Source organism: Cyprinus carpio, chromosome A15 (assembly GCF_018340385.1).
Source record: "Cyprinus carpio isolate SPL01 chromosome A15, ASM1834038v1, whole genome shotgun sequence".
In the NCBI taxonomy this organism is placed as follows: Eukaryota; Metazoa; Chordata; class Actinopteri; order Cypriniformes; family Cyprinidae; genus Cyprinus; species Cyprinus carpio.
The window spans coordinates 14,308,233-14,329,034 of NC_056586.1; the positions used below are offsets into that span (position 1 = coordinate 14,308,233).

The 20,802-nt window shown below is 37.1% G+C and overlaps 1 protein-coding gene across 1 annotated transcript in view; it reads right to left on the minus strand.

Moving 5' to 3' along the window:
• Positions 1 to 1,268: 1,268 nt before the first annotated feature.
• Positions 1,269 to 20,802, minus strand: part of LOC109103530 (sortilin-related receptor-like) — a 60,485-nt gene continuing 40,951 nt past the window's right edge. The window contains exons 16-48 of the mRNA XM_042771082.1: positions 18,584 to 18,669; positions 17,551 to 17,723; positions 16,591 to 16,722; positions 16,415 to 16,506; positions 16,077 to 16,323; positions 15,855 to 15,993; positions 14,765 to 14,938; positions 14,543 to 14,656; positions 14,339 to 14,461; positions 13,068 to 13,187; positions 12,846 to 12,971; positions 12,580 to 12,690; positions 12,369 to 12,500; positions 11,192 to 11,323; positions 10,879 to 11,013; positions 10,598 to 10,750; positions 9,618 to 9,773; positions 9,316 to 9,444; positions 9,062 to 9,188; positions 8,262 to 8,431; positions 8,053 to 8,165; positions 7,868 to 7,972; positions 7,710 to 7,776; positions 6,944 to 7,026; positions 6,770 to 6,857; positions 6,506 to 6,690; positions 5,544 to 5,663; positions 5,299 to 5,463; positions 5,023 to 5,197; positions 4,159 to 4,265; positions 3,724 to 3,922; positions 3,417 to 3,629; positions 1,269 to 3,268 (exon numbers count right to left, since the gene is read on the minus strand). Of these exons, the coding sequence (XP_042627016.1) occupies positions 3,201 to 3,268; positions 3,417 to 3,629; positions 3,724 to 3,922; positions 4,159 to 4,265; positions 5,023 to 5,197; positions 5,299 to 5,463; positions 5,544 to 5,663; positions 6,506 to 6,690; positions 6,770 to 6,857; positions 6,944 to 7,026; positions 7,710 to 7,776; positions 7,868 to 7,972; positions 8,053 to 8,165; positions 8,262 to 8,431; positions 9,062 to 9,188; positions 9,316 to 9,444; positions 9,618 to 9,773; positions 10,598 to 10,750; positions 10,879 to 11,013; positions 11,192 to 11,323; positions 12,369 to 12,500; positions 12,580 to 12,690; positions 12,846 to 12,971; positions 13,068 to 13,187; positions 14,339 to 14,461; positions 14,543 to 14,656; positions 14,765 to 14,938; positions 15,855 to 15,993; positions 16,077 to 16,323; positions 16,415 to 16,506; positions 16,591 to 16,722; positions 17,551 to 17,723; positions 18,584 to 18,669 (4,459 nt within the window). The 3' untranslated portion in view covers positions 1,269 to 3,200. The remainder of the gene's footprint in view (positions 3,269 to 3,416; positions 3,630 to 3,723; positions 3,923 to 4,158; positions 4,266 to 5,022; positions 5,198 to 5,298; positions 5,464 to 5,543; positions 5,664 to 6,505; positions 6,691 to 6,769; positions 6,858 to 6,943; positions 7,027 to 7,709; positions 7,777 to 7,867; positions 7,973 to 8,052; positions 8,166 to 8,261; positions 8,432 to 9,061; positions 9,189 to 9,315; positions 9,445 to 9,617; positions 9,774 to 10,597; positions 10,751 to 10,878; positions 11,014 to 11,191; positions 11,324 to 12,368; positions 12,501 to 12,579; positions 12,691 to 12,845; positions 12,972 to 13,067; positions 13,188 to 14,338; positions 14,462 to 14,542; positions 14,657 to 14,764; positions 14,939 to 15,854; positions 15,994 to 16,076; positions 16,324 to 16,414; positions 16,507 to 16,590; positions 16,723 to 17,550; positions 17,724 to 18,583; positions 18,670 to 20,802) is intronic.

The window sequence follows — 20,802 nt, forward strand, 5'->3', positions numbered from 1 at the left end:
GACGTGGGCTGTTAACCAGAAGGTTAGGATCAAACCCCAGGAGTGTGATCAGTTGTGCACTTTCAACGTCCAGGTCATTGCAGGCGACTGACCTTACAATATGCACCGTGATTTGCTTTAAATAAATTGGTACATTAGTTGGTAGTACATAAGAAATCACTTATTCACACGTTAAAGAATAGTTCACACACACACACACACACACAAAAAGTATTTACTCACTTCCTGTCGTTGCACTGGCCGCTCTCAAAGGCTTTCAAGCTTAAAAGGGCTACAAAATCCACATTAATGTGGTCTATGCGAATCGTTTGTTATATTCCAAGTCTTCTGAAGTCATGGAGCAAGGAAGTTTATGCGCAACTAGTGTCATCTAGTGGAACTACAAAAATAAAGCATGTTTTTAAACAACCTTTGCAAACGCTTTCGCGTGTCAGCCCCAACTCAAACGTCACAAACACAGCTGTTACAAGTCTATAAAAGTGAAGGCTCAACAGGTAAAAGTAGGTTAAGTTGTCCAATATATAGTACTTTTAACTTCAAGTTTAGCTTAATGTTACCTGTCGAGAAGAAACTCCACAAAAATTCTATTAAATTCCTCAATCTTGTAAAAACACCATCAGTTTACCCTTGTTTTACCCCATTGTGTGTCACTGTGTATTTTGCGAAGTCTTTGAATTTTCCTTGCACCTTTCTTTTTCCATACTGGCTAAATCAAAATCCCTTTAAGGCTAAACACCCTCTGGCTCAGCCTGCTACAGTAGCCACGCCCCAAACTCGCGCTATTGGCTGCGCGGAGGTATGCAAATACAAAGATATATAATATATACACATACGTTTCCGGGGAAAAAATTGAAAAGATTCTATTTGGAAAATTCGATCACGAATGGAAATCGCTTCATGAGCAGCAACTTTAGACAGATGTCATGATCTTCCTTGAAAAAAAAAAAAAGCTTTACAGACCAAGTTTCTTTTCAAATAAAATAGATAAATAATCGATCAATCAATCAACCAATCCTTTTTTCCCTTCCAAATAACAATTTCATACAATTTTGAAATTACATGAAGGTGAGAAAATGAGAACTTTTAAATTTTTTTTTTTTTTTTTTTATTTTGGAGTGAACTATCCCTATGACATGTCCAAGTGCAGAAAATGCTATGGCTGTAAGTGGTAAAAATGAATAACTAACTAAATGAATTTCTTGACGGCTGTGTGAAGTACCGACTATTGGAATTCATTCCCACCGCCACACAAAGCAAAAGGAGTCAGATTCAAGTTCCCCACGTTTATTTCAGCATAAGTGGTTCATAAAACATCTCAGACTGTACCACTTACAAGATTCTTGTCTTTAAAACCCTCAGTATGCAGGCAAGATCAAAGATTTAAACATGTCCAGCATCATTGCTATGTCAAAATTTGCACATCTTATTGACTAAAAAAAACTGGACATGACAAATATCACCACAAATGGATGCGAGTAAAGAATACAAACAAGACAAAATAAAAACGGTGGCTCAGGATTCACACAAGTGCTGCACTGGAACCTTTATAACATTATACAGTGGTAATTCACAATATGTCGATACACACATTTCCAATCACACTATTCCAGTCTTTTTACAATTGTTTACTCTTCTTTTTACTCAAGTCAGTTTTCTGTGAGTGTGTGTGATCACATTGACATACTGCTACATACTTTACTCAGTGTTATAATAAGGCAATGTGGTACTGAAATGAACAATTTCACTAAAAACAGCCACATCTATCAAGTGAACAGTTTTGTTTAATTCCAATTAACAATGGGAGAGGGTATCATTAATAACGACCACAAGCATTTGAATGTAAACTGGCCATAAACCTCATTTAAAATCTGTGAACATTAAAGAAAGAAGGGGGTAGACCATATCCAATTTCCTTTTTTCTGGTCACCTCAATACAAGATACAAAAAATAAAGAAGAAAAATATACATTCATAAACAAAACTGTTAAGCAACACCCGCAATCCAGTTAAAATGAAACATGGATTAAACAAATGTACCTCTTCACAATGGTTCGGGAAGGCAAGGCGTCTGCTCTACCCTCTGCTTTTCTTAAGCTTGGCACAAGAGACTAGGATGAAGCTTTCTGGTCCACTCAGACAAGAGCTGTACAGGCTTCACTGCAATATGTACTACTGTACAGCACAATAGTCTCCGAATTAAACACACTGCGCTGCCTGTGGCAGTGTGACTGATATCGCTGGTACATCGACATTAACCCAGTTCCCTGAGAACACTAAAGGACTAAAACCATGGCAGCACACAGGATATGCAATAACATTTATATTATATTATATTATTTGCTAGATAAAATGCGTAGGATAAATCAAAGGAAAAAAGAAGACAGTGAAAATACGGAATAAGCATATGACTTAATGTGGACAACACTCAAAGAACTGTTAATGTCTTAATTTCGGCTATTCTTTTCTGAAAATAGCTGATAAAACAACCAAAATATGGTTACAGTTTTCACATTTTCAAAAAGCAGAGGAAATTCAACCTGTTGCTGAGCAAGAAAATAAAAAAATGGATGCAAAGTGTAAACAAGGTACCATGGACAAATGCAGGCCTACTGACACAAAGTGACACAAATCAAGCATATGCAACGAAAATCTAATCCTGTGCAATTTACTGTCAACCGCCTTCCCTTTTCATCAGCATTCATTGGTCCGTTTTTTTTCATCTGTACACATATGAGGTTTGCTTTTTAGATTTTTTTGTTGTTGTGTATTTTTGCACTTATGTACCCATATCTAGGTGCTTGTTTTGGCTTTAAGCAAATGTAATGCTCATGTGCGAGTTTGAAAATAAGGGTCTTTTCCCTGTTCAGTGAGTCTGTTGATCAGCTGACAAACTCCTTCACAGTTAATGCCTACAAAGTCCAATACCCACATATATTATTTATAAAAAATAAGTTATTGCGCATCCGAAAAAAAGTGCATCTTATATTCAAAAATATCTCTTTCGCTCCATGCTTTCTTTTCTTCTTCAGGGTCCAGAAACCCAAATCCAGCGTTTTCTAAATGACGGGGGGGGGGGGGGGGGGGGGGGGGTAAAGAGGAAGGGGGCTTGATAGCTTGAAGGTGTGCCAGATGGGCACGTAAGAAAACATGATGAGGAAGTGGAATGAGAAGTGAAGGAGGAGGAGAGAGAGAGTTGTCCAGTTATGCAATCACCATGGGAACATCATCTGAAAAGCCACTAATCATTGGAGCATCTTCATCGTCGTCACCTAAAGAAGAAGAGAGGGAACAAAGAAATAATCTTAGCAGCCGATTTTCACAGTGTGGAAGACTCCTAATAAATACTGAAATTGAAATGAAATAAACACTTATTAAACATAGTTAACTAAATTTAAAAAGGCAGGAGATTGGTCTTACCCAGCTCATCTCCTGAGGAGAAAATGGCAGAGCCCAGACGAGAGTTGTAGTGGCTGTTAGTGAAAGCGGTGAAGCTGTGCTGTAGCCGACGGTGTCTGAGGTAAAGCACCACCAGGCCTCCACACACACCCACCAACAGCAGGAACAACACTGGAACCACCACCGCCGCTGTGTCTTCTGATTTACCTGACTGAGATGAGGCATCACTTGGCCCTGAAAGATGTCAAATGTGTCAAAATCAATGTCTGGGTACACAAATGGCCATAGAAATACAGAAGCAAAATGTTTAACGTGTAAAAGCTCATGCCTGCTGCTTTGCCCAGTTCATCATATAACAGCACTGCCGCCTCTCCACACAGCTGGTTGTTGAGCAGGCAGCGCGCCCGCACTGAGAACGTGTAGTTATGGCCCACCATCAGGTTGCTGATCCTGAAGAACGTCTCTGTTGTGTTACCCAGACACTTTGTAGAGTTGGTGACACTGTCGTGCATATACACCTCATAGCCCTGAAGAGTCAGACCATCATTAGTCAAACAAAAGGAAATGGGAAAAGGCAAAAAGGAAAGTTGTTCCAGACATGGATAAACCGCTTGTTAAAAGATAATCAAACATTTTCTTTGTGACTATGTGCACCAATATATCATGCAAAATAAGACTAGAAATGTTCATTAACTGAGAAAATAGAGTCACGTGTTGATTTCATGTTGACATTAAGATGTGTAGAAAGGTTCTGGTTTCTAACCCTGCTCTCATTGAAGGTCCGGTCCTTCACAGCCACGCTCTTCCAGAAGAGAAACACATGATCCTGTTCTTCTAAGATCTTGAGGGCCTCAGGCGCAGGCAGAGGAACTTTGTGGAAAAAATAATATACAATGTACAATATACAATGTAAAAAAAATATACAATGCAGCAAGGCATTTTACATATAGTAGAAATACACTACCGTTCAAAAGTTTGGGGTCAGTAAATTTTTTTTTTCAAGAAAGTAATGTTTTATTCAACATGGATGTATTAAATTGATCAAAAGTTACAGTTAAGATATTACTAGTTTCGTAAAAAAATCTATCAAAAAGAAAAACTGTTACTTTTAATTTTCTGTTCATTAAATAATCACAAAAAAACATGGTTGATAATAGAAAGAAATGTTTCTTGAGCAACAAATCAGCATAACAGAACGATTTCTAAAAGATCATGTTACACTGAAGACTGGATTAATAACTGCTGAAAATTCAGATTTTGAATTGTAATAATATTTCAAAATATTTGTTTTTACTGTATTTTTAATCAAATTATGCAGCCTTGGTGAGCAGAAGAGAATTCCTTATAAAAACATTAAAAGATGGAAGAGGATGGAAAGATTTGCTTAAAAATACAGTTTTAATGAAAATCTGTGGCCTTAATATTTTTAGAATGTAGAAACTGTTATAAAAGTAATAAAGCGCCAAGACTGCGCTATATCAGGTACTTCACCGCGTACCACAATGTAAGCTGGACCTCATGCCCTAAATTATGAAATAAGGTTTAATTACAGTAAAACTAATATTAACATATTTAGTATTATACCTTATTTATAATACATTCCAGGCAATAAAAGAGACGGCTATACCCGTGTTGAGTGTGTAGCTGGCCTCTTTGCTCATGTTGAGCAGTCTGATGGTGATACTGTAGCGTCCTCCAGGCTCCAGGCCCTTCAGCGTGTACTCCACTGTGTTGTTTTGAGTTGTCACCTTATAGCCCTGCTCCGTTTTACGAACTGTATCTCTCACGTGCACTGCATATGTCTGATATATACACACACAGAGATGCTTAAAACAACCGATCTGACATATAATGGTTTTATAATTAAAAATGGACAGTCAAGGACTTGACTATGTGTTCATACCAAAGGACTGCTGGGAGAATCGTATGGCGGCTGCCACTTCAGAGTGGCCTGTGTCTTATCCACTCGCACCTTGTGCAGATTTCGAGGTGGAAGTCGCTCATTGGGGATCATCTTCACTACAGCGTAGTCCGATGGAGGCCCGAGGTATGGAACGCTCACTCTCACCTGAGAAACATACACATAATCGCTTCATCATGGTGCCAAAGTGGATCTCTAAAGTGAGGAGTAGGAGGATGGACACGAACCAGGAAGAGGTACTGCTTGTCGCTCTCTACGACCACAATCAGGCTGGTGGAGTTGGTGTTCACCCTGTGAGGTCTGCGGTACAGATCCAGGAAGGATGTGGCGTAAAACACTCCATACATCTACGGAAACATAGACATGTTACAATGACGTCTTGCTAGACACAAAGTAAACATCAGGGAAATTTCAGCAAAATGTAGCAGGTCCATTGTCTATTTTCAGTTGTGTAATGATGTATAAGGCACAACCCACACAGTTGTCACCTTTAAATCAAGATGCTTTTGCTTGGTCAACACAGCAAATTTGCGTGATTAAACCCGATGCGAAATCTGCATGGAGGTAATATTTTGCCCTCACAACAAATTCCCAAATGCATGGATTTCTATTGAAATTACAAGATTTCACATGCAAAATTTTGTCGAACAACGACAAAAAATGTGACTGCACCTTTAGTTTATAAAAATGAATGCTTTACTTGATCTCATCTTGTAGTATTCATTGCCTTTACTTTCACACTTGCAAATAAAAAAGTGCAAAGTTTGTATGAATTCAAAGCGAATCTTTGTAAAAGGCTAGTTTATTTTGTAAAAGTGAGCAACTTAATAGCCTCACTTTTCTTGTGACCAACTTAAAGCGAAATTTGCGCTGAGAATTTGCGCCACACATGAATTGCTACTTAAATGACTAGATTTTGCCAGTTAAATTTTGCCAAGCAATGGTAAATATGGTCACACTTTAGATATTTATGACTTATAAAGCCTGAAATATAACTATAACGTTATCTTTATTAGCGATCACACCAACACACAATAATGTTCTGTATTATAAGCGCAGGCTGCAGATTTAAAAGCTCAAGTGGTTCATCGGCTGGAATTAAATCATTATGAAAGTGATTCCAATGATATTGTTCCGCTGCCATTGTTGTTATAGTTGTTACTTTGTTTGAATGGGCCTTTAGTCTCACCTCAGCTTGAGGGCTGGTCCAGTTGCACTCTACAGCAGTCTGGTTGAGCGCCCGGGCCTTCAGTGATGGCTGGGCAGGTCTGGTGCCTTTGGTCTGCTTGCGGGACAGAGCAGTAGGACTGTCTCCATCATCCGTGTGAGCCCACACCGCCACCTCATACACCGTCCCTGCTGTCAGGTTAGATGCTGTACAGAAAACAGCACACGCATTTTACATAGCTCCAGAAATGCTGATGGGATGTTTGATGACTGTGAAGTGTTTTACCTTTCAGTGTCCCAGAAACAGTGTAATTCCAGCTCTCCTTCACATGTTCATCAAATACCCACGAAATGATAACAACATAGTGCTTCACCTGGCAGAGACAGATCAATATTATATTTTAATTAGGAAGAGGTCATAAACATAACCCACACACAGAAAAAAAGCAAACTGACTGACCTGGACTTTATAATCATTGGTGATGGACAAAATCATGGAGTCTTCTGTGATGCTGGTGATCTCAACAGCAGGAGGAGAGAGAGCTGGAAGACACATTATTAAAGAGTCACGAGACACTAGATCAGTTTTTTGCCTTTTTTGTCATAACTAGATGTTTATGTAATCTTTAAAACATTAGGGTAAAACTTCCAGCAAAACATCTGTAACATAATAAATAGTTACCAGACTACTCTGAATAGATAACTGAAAAGATTTTAAGATCTTAATACTATATTCAGCAATAAAAGTATTCAGTTTCTATTTCAAAGTAGTTTGAACTTTCTATTCAACAAACAATTTGGAAAAGTGTATCATGGTTGCCATAAAAGCATTAAGAAAACTGTTTTCAATACTGATAATAAGAAATGTTTCTTCAGCAGCAATAAAAAAAAAAATCTTACCAACCCCAAACTGAATGGTAGTGTATACACATGTTTCATATCACATGTTAATATCCTTTTTTTTAATTGAATCTTACTATCCATTATTTCGAATGTCTCTATTTATAAGACTGAATGGACTTATACTATGAGAAGGACCTGTCTCATAATTATTCATGATACTTTTCCAGTGATATTACACATACAAATTGATCTGTTTATATTTATGCTGAAAATGGAGCTTTAATGACACCATCCTGTAAGAGCAAATACTTGAGTGTAAGTGTCCAGCAGGGGGAGCTAGTACTCCTCTGTGAATGTCTTTTGCTTTAAAATATTGTTGGTACCTTTTTGAGGAATGATGGATTTAATTTCGGTCCAGTTTCCCATGCCTCTGCTTGTGACAGCAGCCACCTGACAAATAACAGACAAAGAAAGGTTAGATGAAGCTATGATCCCTAGAAGCGTATTTGAAGAAACTTCATGCAGGTTTTTAGAGTCTCACCCTGAATCTGTAGAGCAAGCTGGGCTGCAGGTTCTTCACTTCTGCATTAGTGCTGGTGCTACGCTGGGAAAACCACTCCGCACTGTCCTTTTCACTGTACTCCACCTGCACAACACACACACAAGCTGGTTAGATATAAGTATGGGTTGATAAATGCTATGAAGTACTGAAGGCTTCTCACTCACAATATACTCCCTGATGAGTCCATGTGCTTTATCAGGAGGGCTCCAGGAACACAGTACTGTCCCGTCCTCAGCGTTGTCAGAGCTCAGCTGCAGATTCTGCGGAGGGTCCGGCACTGCCACACAAACACAGTCGTCACCATATCTCTTCCATATAAATCTGAGTTGTTCCAGAAATCATTTTAGTGACTGTGCTGTTAGGACAGACTCACATCCTTCTGGTGTGCGTAGTGTGAGAACTTCATTGGTCTTGTGCTGTTTGCTGAGACACTGAGTCTGAACCTTCACCTGGTAGGTGGTGTCTGGCATCAACACGGTCAGAACGGCACTGCTCTTATTGCTGTTTGTGTCCATGGACGTCCACTGTTGGACACCCACCTGCCTGAAAAATACATACAGCTTTACGTTACAGACCCGTGTGGACTTGAGACATTTACTGTTGTGTGTAGATCATGGGTTCCTTATATACAGTATAAATCTAGTATGGCAGATTAATTATAAAACAAATTTAATGTTTTGCTGCCGGCTGTCAGCCCTCCTATGTCCTTTTTATTATCATTATATTTTTTTTTTACGTCCTCTTCTATTTTTCTTTTCTTTTCTTTTTTTTTTATAAAATTAAAACATAAAAAAATATAAATAAAAAATAAATAATTTTTTTTCAAAGTATTCAAAGTTTTTTAAAAAAAAGCTTCAAACAAACAAAAATAAGACAATAAAAACAAAACAAAAATAATAATAACGTTTCATTGGTCTGTAATTTTTGGTACAAAGCTGAAGTGGTCCATCACCTAAACAAACTTAAAAATAAATTAATTAATAAAAAAAAAAAAAAATATTTCCCTTAATGTTAAGAGGTCTGTCATTATTTATTTTTTTACCACCTGAGAGAGCTTTAAAAACAAATGCAACAAACCAAACCAAATACAAGCAAACCAAACCAAGCCAAAAAAAAAAAAAAAGGAAAGACATAAAACACACGTGTAGATAAATGCAAAGCCTAAATGAATACCTGAAGTAGATGAAAAAAGAGCAGGTGGATGTAGGCATATTTTTGGGCCTTGACCAGGTAAGCATCACAGCACCAGAAAAGTTGGCGCTCCATTGTAGATTCTGAATCTTGTAGACCAGCAAATCCCCTGAAAAAAGTTAAAACAGTGAATCACCAAGAAGAGTCAGATTGTTGGCATACTGTGGTATAACACTGTACTTGCTGCAGTCAGATTTCAACAGCAGATCCACCATGAACGCCTCTCAGTGTCTCACCAGTGCAGTTGTTCTCGTCACTCCGGTCAGAACAGTCTATGAAGCCATCACACCTCTCGCTGTTCAGCACACAGGCCTCGCCGTCCGCACAGACAGTACCATTCACACAGAGCAACGGACCATGAGTCGCTGGAAAAAAGAAAGTTCAAAAACTTACATTTACAGGTATGTGAAGACATGATCCAAACCACCCCATATCCTGTTTATTCAAGTATATACTTATAATGTTTAATTGACATTTTTGATGAAAATGGTAATAAAGACTGGTTAAATCTTTTATTTTTTTACTTATGGGCACTTACGACAGTTGTCCTCATCAGACCCGTCCTGGCAGTGAGGATGTCCATCACAGCGCATCCAATCAGCAATACAGACCGGAGGTTTCAGGCACAGGAACTGATCTTTAGTACAGCGGCCCGATGGAGGAAGAGTTGCCACTGGAGTCATTGAGCCTTTGACTAAAAGAGAGACAGAAACAGCAGAAACCGAAATGATAAGGTATAAAAAGCATAAATATACTTTTTTTTTTCTTCAATTATTCAGGTGAGATCTGGAAACAATTAAGAAATTCATTTATTAATTACACTTAAAAAAAAAAAATATTATAAACATTTTTAAATAAATTTAAAAATGTACTTAATCTTTTTTTTATGTATTTAAAAATAAAACAAATACATAAAAGGAGTATGGAAACAACTGACATTCATTTATTTAATTAATATTTTCATTCTATTTTTTGAATGTCATCATTATTAAGTGATAACACTCAATAGTATTAAGTGAATTGCACAAACTGTGTGAAAATGAAGTTGCGCTCTGGGACTACTGTGTCATCCTCTGAGCACGTCTGAGCTGAAAAGCATGAATTTGCATGCATGAACATGAATGTCGAATGCCACACATAATTAAAAAAAGAATTTAATTTGATTGAGCTTAATTTATTAATGTAAGAAAGTTTATTTGTAGCTAAAAAAATGATATTATGAATATGTAAAACCGATATAATAAATGGACGTATTTATTTTTTTAAATGTACATTTTTTGTATATAATATTTCATGATGCGAAATTTTACAAATGGCTGCTTTATATTTTTTTTCAGGATTCTTTGATGAATAAAAAGTCCAAAGAACATGTATACATACACACACATATATAGAGATAGAGATAGAGATAGAGATAGAGATAGAGATAGAGAGAGCAAGAGAGAGAGAGAGAGACTCTTTCACAGGCCATATGTTTGACACCCCTAGTATTGGCTAAGATAAGAGCAGAGGAAGCACCTGTGGGACAGCCCACTTCATCGCTGCCATCAGGACAATCAGCGTAGCCGTCACACACCCAGGTGTCCACAATACACGCGCCAGAACCACAGCGGAAACGATTAGGAGCACATGTAGCTGGACCCGGAGCAGGTGTATGAGGAGCTCCGCCACCTAAACACAGACACAACAGAATTAATTGTAATTAATCCACTGAGCATTATCTTTTGTCAGCACTCTACAAACAAGGATAATAGATGCTGACTGGACAAGAACACAGTGTACTGGGCTGATTTGTGTACCTGAGCATTGGGATTCATCAGACCAGTCACCGCAGTCATTTTCTCCATCACACTTCCACCAGGCGGGCACACAACGGCCGTTCTTACACTCATACTGAAAGTAATGCGAGCAGCCTGGCTCATCGGTCGGGGATGCTGAAACAGGAAGCACACAACTCATTAGCAAGCACAATAATAAGATAATCAGCACTTTCTCAAAGCTGTCCCAAGTATGACTGGACTGGACCTTATTCATAGAATGCTCTGACTGCAAGTCTATGGTCTTGCACAGGCAAAATTCTGTCTAAGTAACTAAGTTAAAGTTCCTGCTCACCACAGTTGGCCTCATCAGAGTAGTCGCCACAGTCGTCCATGCCGTCACACTTCCACTCCAGGGACACACACATTCCATTGGAACACTGGAAGCTGTAGCCATCACATGTTTTTTCAAACTCAGGGTTCGTTGCTGTGGAGGAGCAGGAGAACTAATCAAATGACAAAACACTGCATTTGTGCTCTACCCAAGGTCCACAATTAGGACTGTCAATCACGAAGATTAAAAAATGTAATTAAATTAATTACATGATATGCCTATTAATTAATCAAATTAAGTTGAAAGTAAGAGCATATCAATTTTCGCAAAAAAGCTATTATGAGTAAATTATGACACTATGAATTACATACAATACATTATTTTAGCAGACGAGTACAGCATATGAGAAAAACAAAAAAGCAATGCACTGCAAAAAGTGGTGAATATATCACTGGCTATATTTTTAAACACACAGAAATGTAACAATACAAACTGTATTTCTATTTCTTTATCATCAATAAGAGTTTTTAAAGAAATGAATACTAAATATGAAATTTATACTAAAATAATAAATATTAAAATGAACAAACATGAAAGTTGACGTGTTTCAAATGTTACGAAAGATTTCTATTTCTAATAAATACTCAAACTTTCTATTGAAAAAATCTATCACTGTTTTAACAAAATGTTTAGGCAGCACAGCTGTTTGCAAACTGATAATAATGAAATATTTCTTGAGCAGCAAATCGGCATATTAAAATGATTTCTGAAGAATCATGTGCTGAAATTTCAGCTTTGCGTCACAGAAATAAATTACATTTTACAATATGCTAAAACAGAAAACAATTATTTGAAATTGTAATAATATTTCCCAATATTACTGTATTTTTTATCAAATAAATGCAGCACTAGTGAGAATAAGACAATAAAATTATTATATAACCAAACGTCTGAATAGTATATTTAAATTAGATTTAATAATTTCTTAAGGAATATCTTAAGGAATTAACATTCAGGTAAAGGGGCATAATTAAACGTTTACATTTATTTCTACATATTTGTATTTATTCATATAATTAATTGCACTAAATTTACCTGGACAGTCCTAATCAGAAACACATAATGGGCCTTTTGGCCATTTCCTCCTGTGAAGGTTTTCTAATGGTCACATTTCAGTTAGCATATTTGTTGGACTCACAGCAGCCAGCATATGTCGGGTCCTCGTCAGATCCATCGGTGCAGTGCCGGGTACCATCACACACCAGAGACTGGAACAGACACTGTGCTCGGTTTCTGCACACAAACTCCATATAGTGTGCACAGAGCGGACCTGCAAAAACATATCATTTTATTTCTCTAGTTCCAATTGCAACACAACAAACAATTTCATTTATGTAAGAAAGCAATACCGCAGTTTTGCTCATCAGCGCCTCCTGGACAGTCCTCCACACCATTGCAGTGAGCACTAGCTGGCAGACAGGTGCCATTAGAGCACAAGAAGCCGTTGCACTTTCCTCTACCTGAAGGACAAAACCGAACGTTACACAAAATTATGCATGAGTGAGCAACATGATTACAGGAACCAATGCTGATGCATTTGGTCTTCAACAGAAAAAAAGAAAATCCAATGGTTTACAATGACATGAGGGTGAGTAAGGCAGTGCTTGAGACTGACCACACTGGGTAGGGTCCTCGTCTGAGCCATCCTGGCAGTCGTCATCTCCGTCACACACCCAGCGCTGAGGAATGCAGTGACCCGTGTGACACTGGAAACTACTGCTCTCACATGTGTGGTGACCCACTTTATGTGACAGAACGAGGAAGAGAGAGACATTGAGGATGTAGATGTGATGTATTTCACTGCATATTTCTTCTAAATTGGTCTCTTTTCTCTCACCAGTACAGTTGGTCTCGTCTGACCAGTCCCTGCAGTCGTTGTCCCCATCACAGCGCCATGCATCCCGAATACACACACCTCTTGCACAGGTGAACTCTCCTGGGCCACACTTGTGAGACTCTGAAAGAAAGCAGATACAATATGAGCACTGCATTTATGTTAGTTTTACTGACTGACTAAAAACAAACAGAATATCCACCTTTTTATTCAATGCGGAAGTAAGCCTATGGCTGAGGCTTCCGGTTCATTAGCCGCTATAGGTAAATGATGAGGAGAATAACAACATGCAGTAAACGACAAAACTGTTCGCACTACAAACCAGTGTGTTCATAATGAAGACAATACATTAAAATGATATAAGACACACCAACTTTCAATTTTGTTCAGCTAAAAATAGCTGGACAGAATGGACGCAGATGACACCGGAAGCCAGAACCATAGAATTTACAAATTACGACAAGAAAGAGGTGGATAGCTTAAAAAAAAAAAAAAACCAAACACTCGGCTGCCAAACAGATGAAAAAGGTTTAATCCAAAATGTAAATCTTGTTAAAAATATTTAAGGCACGTTTTAACATGGTTTTCAATAAATTAACAGAAAAAAATATATTAATTAACAAATTGTATTTATATACAGCAATATAATACTTTATACATATAAACAATATTAATAAAACATTTTTAAAAAATGACTATCTTCTTAAATTGACATTTCGTCCATGAAAATACACTACAGATTTCCCTGAATATTTTTTAAGTGTTCACAGATGAATCATTTAGTTATCACGGAAAGGAACAGTTTTAACAGATTCATAGAAATAAAGTGAAACCTGCTTGCTACTAAGTTTAATTCAGAGCATTAATAATTCAGATAATCATTTATATACTATTGTTGTATTTATTAATATTTTTAATTATCTTTTATATTTTCATTTTAGCAATTTTGTCATGTGCTTTTATCATTTTCATTTTTTTTTATAATTATAACATTTTTTAATATTACTATTCAACTTTCAGTAAGTTGCCAAGACCAAAAATGAATTAAATCTGAATATTTAATTCAGAGAAACTATTAAAAAACATCAGTCAAATTTTTATTTGCAAGTTGCAAGATGGGGCATGATCTTTAAACTGGTCTGTAATTTAATTAAATAGATTAATTAAATAGTTAATGAAAATATTGTGATACTGCTTAATTTTATAATCACCCACAAAATCATCTCAGATGTATAGTGAATATTTGACATATAGCTCTAAACACAAACACATACCACAATGCTCCTCGTCACTGTTATCACCACAGTCATCCTCATGGTCACACTTGAAGGCCAGTGGAATGCAGGAACCCGAGACCACGCACCGGAACTGGACCGCAGAGTCACAGGAAGTGGTGGCTGCAGAGAGAGAAAGATATAAAGCACAGAACATACACATTTATGCCGTTTATATGAGGCAGGGCTGATGACATGACTCACGGCAGCCCTGTTCATCACTCATGTCGCCGCAGTCATTGTCACTGTCACACTTCCAGATGCTGCTGATGCATTTTCCATTAGCGCAGCGGTGCTGGTTTGGCAGGCAGGTGTGTTCTGATGGGCAGAAAGAGTCAATAAAAGCAAAAATCCATTTAAACTTCATAAAAACCTTTAATCAGCATTTGGAGCTTTTGATATCTGAGACTTTTATGTCTGTCAGACCTGTCTTAATGCATGTATTATTGTGGAGCTGGTATCCACTGGGACACTGGCACTGATGCTCTCCTGAGGGTAGGATGGTGGTGGAAACTCCATCGGGGCAAACACAGTGATGCTTGTTTTCAGGCTGGGGAAGACACAGAAGACTGCACGGCTGATCCACACAAGCATTCTGACCTACAGGAGAGAGAAAAAAACAATATCTGTATCCCATGTAAACCAGTGTGGCTACTGTATAAAGCTGAGCCCATGAAATCATTATGATAATTTTGTGCTTTTATTGCTTGTCTGTTAGCTTTTATGATACTCCTGAAAAATAGCCCTAAAAGTTGCAAAAAAATATTTAAAAAAAATAAAAAATTTACAAATACACACAAAATGTATTTCTCTATTCTTGTGTAAACAGACCAAAAATATTGATAACACCAGTATTATTTTAGTATCACTGGTGTACTATTATAGTTTGTTAATATTTAGAATTTTACTTTTATATTTTGTGTTTTCATTTAGTTAAAGGTTTAGTGATTTTTATTCATTTGTTTTAATTTTAGGATATAGTTTTAGATTCAATTCAGTTTTAATTATTTTAGTGCTTCAAATTAAACCAAATAAAAATGATGATGCCTTACCAGTAAGCAACAATTTAAAAAAAAATAAATAAGTTTAAGTGTTTTTATTTTACCTTATTTTAATTTATTTTATTTCAGTTGATGTTTATTTTATTTAAAGTATTAGAACTGTTTTTTATGGTTTTAGTTTTAGTTAATGATAATAACCCTGTTGCAAATTATTGTCCAATAAAATGCAAGAACTACAAAGATAATGTAAACTGATATATTTGGAAACAACTAATAATAATAATAATGATAATGAAAATAAATTATAAAATTAGTATAAAATTAGTCTTTTTAATTATTTAAAATATTCATTTATTTTGCATGACAAGTGAGATTTTGTGGGACTGTTACATAAAGCAAAGGCAACTGGCCATTAAAAGAAAAAAAAAAAGAAGAAGCACTGCCACCACTATCATGGTCTTTAAAGGTGTATTTCCCATATGTTTCAGAGGGACTGTCTCTCCTCAAGGACTGACCTCTGTTTTTTCCCTTGTAGAAAATCTTGAGATCCATCACTCCTGTCAGTCTGCCCACGAGCATCTCAACGTCTGGTGAGCCTGATTTAGGTGCTTTGAAGATTCCCAATCTAGACCAGTCATCCCAGTACAGGTCATTCTACATCAACAAAGTGTTCATGATCATTAAAGACAGTTTAATATTAATTGCAACAATCCCAGAAGTGATTACATTGGGCTTACCTTAAAAACAGCAATAGCATAAGGATGAGGCAGCCCCTCCATTATCACAGTACGGCGGCCTCCATTAAAGTCTGCTCTTTCAATGCGGTCTCCATACGCCTCCGTCCAGTACAGCCATGATTCATCGGTCGTTATGCCGTTGGGCCAGCGAACTGCCTCAGACACAATGCAGGCAATGTTGGAACCGTCCATCCAGCTGCGGTAGATGCCTGCTGCACGGTCGCCCCAGTCTGTCCAAAACATCAAGCTAAAAAAGACAGCACATGCAACTTAGTGGTCAGGGTGAATGGAGCATGCGGACTGTTAAGGAAAACAAGTGATTTGAGGGAACACGCTACCTCTCTTCTGGCATGAGTGTCAGGGCTCGAGGCTGCTCCACCACTGAAGAGTTGACCAGAGTGCGTCTCAAATCTCCATCAGAGTTGGACACCTGGAAGAGAGACAATGTGAGGATGACTATTGGAACAAACACCTGTAATTGATGTTGCTGTAGTTGTTTAAAAGCTGTGATTACCTCGATTTTCTGAGCACCAGCATCCACCCAATACAGCAACCGACTGATGGGGTCAAATGAGAGCGCCTCCACGTTTTGTAGGTCCTTTTTGACAATCACTTCCTGTCCAGAACTTCCATTCAAACACAGTCTCTACAACACAAAAGCAGATAAAATACTTTTTAAATTAATATATATATATATATATATTAATAATTTAATAATAAACATTTTCCTTAATTTTTTACACAATTTTTTGAATTTTTTTTTTTTTATATTATTTTTAAAACAATTATTTTTTTTTTTTTTGGAAATTAAAGTATTACATTTCTATCAGTGTAGCCTCAATGTATGCAATTTTTTTGATTTTGATCATTTTGATAACAAAAAGCTGCTGATTATTTTTGTAATGAACAGTGACTAAAATATCCAATATTAAAATTCTATAGTATTTATAGAACAATATATATTAAACAAAACTAAACTAAACACTAAAGATTAAAAAAATAAAGAAAAATTATGTTTTTTAAATTAATTAATTGCTGAAGCTTTAGGAATCAAACATTATTTTGAATGTGAACTAATGCATCAACTATACATACACAAATTTACCCAACACAATAAAGAACAAAAAGTTTTCAAATATGCAGAATATTCTAGAAATCCAAAGAATGTGTAGGACTTGGATTTGTTCAGCACAAACAAAGGACTCATGAACAACCCATGAAACTCATCATCCAGGTTATGACAACAAGATAGAATTCATTAACTTTTTCTGCAGCACTGTGAATGTTTAAGGGGATGTGTTTATTAAAGATGTGAAATATTATAATTGTTTGTGTTGTTAGCTCAAGCACATTGTGTTTTTCCATACTTGTGACTTTGATGGAACCAATTTCAATGCTTTCACATACTTTTTCTTGTCACTGTACATATTGTACCAATCCCTAGTTTTGTGTGTGTGAAAAAACGTTTATTCACCTGTATGGTGTCCAGTGAAACATCAGCCCAGTATAGACAGTTTTTCTCATAATCAAAATCCAGAGCCACGGCGTCTCGAAGACCCGAGAGTGGAAGCGGCTGGTCTGTTCCTGAGGCCAGGTCATAGCGGTGGATGGAGCTCCTCACCGAATACAGGATAAACTCATTACTCTCTAAAAAAAAAAAAAGTGGGTAAGAGGTCTTAGTTAAGAGGTGAAATAAAGACTCAGTCCAGAGATATACACTGCATATTATATCTGAACTCCCATGTGAGCATTTAATTTCAAAGCCACTGGCACTAAAATGGAGTTGTTCCTTGCTAACAGCTTGCACTCTTCTGGGAAGGCTTTCCATTTTCTGTTTCAGTGCAAATCGTAGAAGAAATCTGATGGCACGGCTGAGAGTCACATCACTTCCTTCTCCTGCTGGATCAGATCTCAGCTTCTGAAAGGGCTGCTTATTTACTCCCAGCGTCCTCTAGACAGAGAGGCACGGCAATCAACGCGGCCACTGAAGCGCAGTCAAGTGGCTGAGTGCCACAATGCCAGAGAGAAGAAGCAGTCTAGACAGCGATGGCTCTTAAGAACAGCTCGATGGGGAGACAGGCTTTGATCACACTCCAACAATCCTCATTTGATTTTCAAATCCCATCCACATCACTGTATTCAGTACAGATTTAATCTCCATCAGGTGTCAGTGAATCAGTCCATCATGTCATCACAGCATGGTCATTAACTATCCCATCTTATATAATGGACTTTTTTTGTCATGTAAATGTCCAGACTGTCATTTTTGATTCATTTTCTAACTGAAACTTTCTGAACAGTGGTATATTTAAAAAGACAAACTTGGATATGATCTTATATCATACATATATATATATATATGTATGTATGTATACACACACAGTATATTTAAATTTGAGGCCGTGTTATGAACTTTGACTCCACAACTTCATGTTGCTTCCCGCAGGATTGTGTGGTGAGCTCAGAGAAGATGATTGTGTAAGCGGAGGAGGAGGATCTTACTGTACCTCCCACAGGACAGGGCAGCATTTCTCCATCCAGCCGAGCTTCAACGTCTCCCCCACTGCAGCTGTCTCCAGAAACCTTCCTGTACCTGAAGTGTCAGATGACACACCTTAACATCATTGGATATCACTTACTAAACTTCACAGCAAACTTCTCTTCTTGAAGAACTTTGTTCAAAAGGTTGACACTAGGTGATGCTGTAATTTCATCTCTATGAATTTTCTTGCTTTCATATAAATTCTCCTCTTGCTGTCCTGATGCTTGTGTAATATTTTCAGAAGTACCAAGGTTGTCACAAAATCTGAAACTGCTGATTCCATTCATCATTTATTGACAGTAGAAATGTGCAAAAAATCTGCTGACAGTTATTTGAAATTTAATGGCCAATAACCAATATAAGCTATTAAGATATTAAGCTTTTTAGACTATACAGGTGTGTCTCAATAAATCAGAATGTTGTGGTAAAGTTAATTTATTTCAGTAATTCAACTCAAATTGTAAAACTTGTGTATTTAATAAATTCAATGCACATAGACTGAAGTAGTTTAAGTCTTTGGTTCTTTTAATTGTGATGATTTTGACTCACATTTAACAAAAACCCACCAATTCACTATCTCAACAAGTTATGAATATGGCAATGCCAAATCAGCTAATCAACTCAAAACACCTGCAAAGGTTTCCTGAGCCTTCAAAATGGTCTCTCAGTTTGGTTCACTAGGCTACACAATCATGGGGAAGACTGACCTGACAGTTGTCCAAAAGACAATCATTGACACCCTTCACAAGGAGGGTAAGCCACAAACATTCATTGCCAAAGAAGCTGGCTGTTCACAGAGTGCTGTATCCAAGCATGTTAACAGAAAGTTGAGTGGAAGGAAAAAGTGTGGGAGAAAAAGATGTACAACCAACCGAGAGAACCGCAGCCTTATGCAAAATCGATTCAAGAATTTGAGTGAACTTCACAAGGAATGGACTGAGGTTGGGATCAAGGCATCAAGAGCCACCACACACAGACGTGTCGAGGAATTTGGCTACAGTTGTCGTATTCCTCTTGTTAAGCCACTCCTGAAACACGGACAACGTCAGAGACGTCTTACCTGGGCTAAGAAGAAAAAGAACTGGACTGTTGTCCAGTGGTCCAAAGTCCTCTTTTCAGAGCACTCCATGCTTCCTTCTGCTGACCAGCTTTTTGAAGATGCTGATTTCATTTTCCAGCAGGATTTGGCACCTCCCCACACTACCAAAAGCACCAAAAGTTGGTTAAATGACCTTGGTGTTGGTATGCTTGACTGGCCAGCAAACTCACCAGACCTGAACCCCAGAGAGAATCTATGGGGTATTGTCAAGAGGAAAATGAGAAACAAGAGACCAAAAAAAAATGCAGATGAGCTGAAGGCCACTGTCAAAGAAACCTGGGCTTCCATACCACCTCAGCAGTGCCACAATCTGATCACATCCATGCCACACCGAATTGAGGCAGTAATTAAAGCAAAAGGAGCCCCTACCAAGTATTGAGTACATGTACAATAAATGAACATACTTTCCAGAAGGCCAACAATTCACTAAAAATGTTTTTTTTTATTGGTCTTATAAAGTATTCTAATTTGTTGAGATAGTGAAATGGTGGGTTTTTGTTAAATCTGAGCTAAAATCATCACAATTAAAAGAACCAAAGAAACTTCTTCAGTCTGTGTGCATTGAATTTATTTAATACACAAGTTTCACAATTTGAGTTGAATTACTGAAATAAATGAACTTTTCCACAACATTCTAATTTATTGAGATGCACCTGTATATTCAGATACTAAAAACTAAAGCCAATAATTTTATATGCTACTTCTTTGTTATCCTACTTCTGAAGGATGGTTTTACATGGTTTTTCTATTAAATGAACTGTAGGAAACTGAATGAATGACCACATAAATAAAAAATATTGATATCTGGAGTAATGATGCATTATTGTGAGCAAAATAATCACAAAATATCTATATCAGTTTTCTGAAACATGCTCTTAAAGGGCAAGAACATTTCTAGAATGGTCTTAAATGGGTTAATCACTGCCAAGATTTACTGCTATCCCTTTAAGTTAAATCTAGATTAAGCTCCACTGTAAAATACAAAAGTCCTCGGTTTAAATAACCAACATTAGCTGATAAAAAAAAGCAATACTGACATGTATGCAATGTAAAAAGAAACTTCTTTTTAAAAGATTTTTTTATGT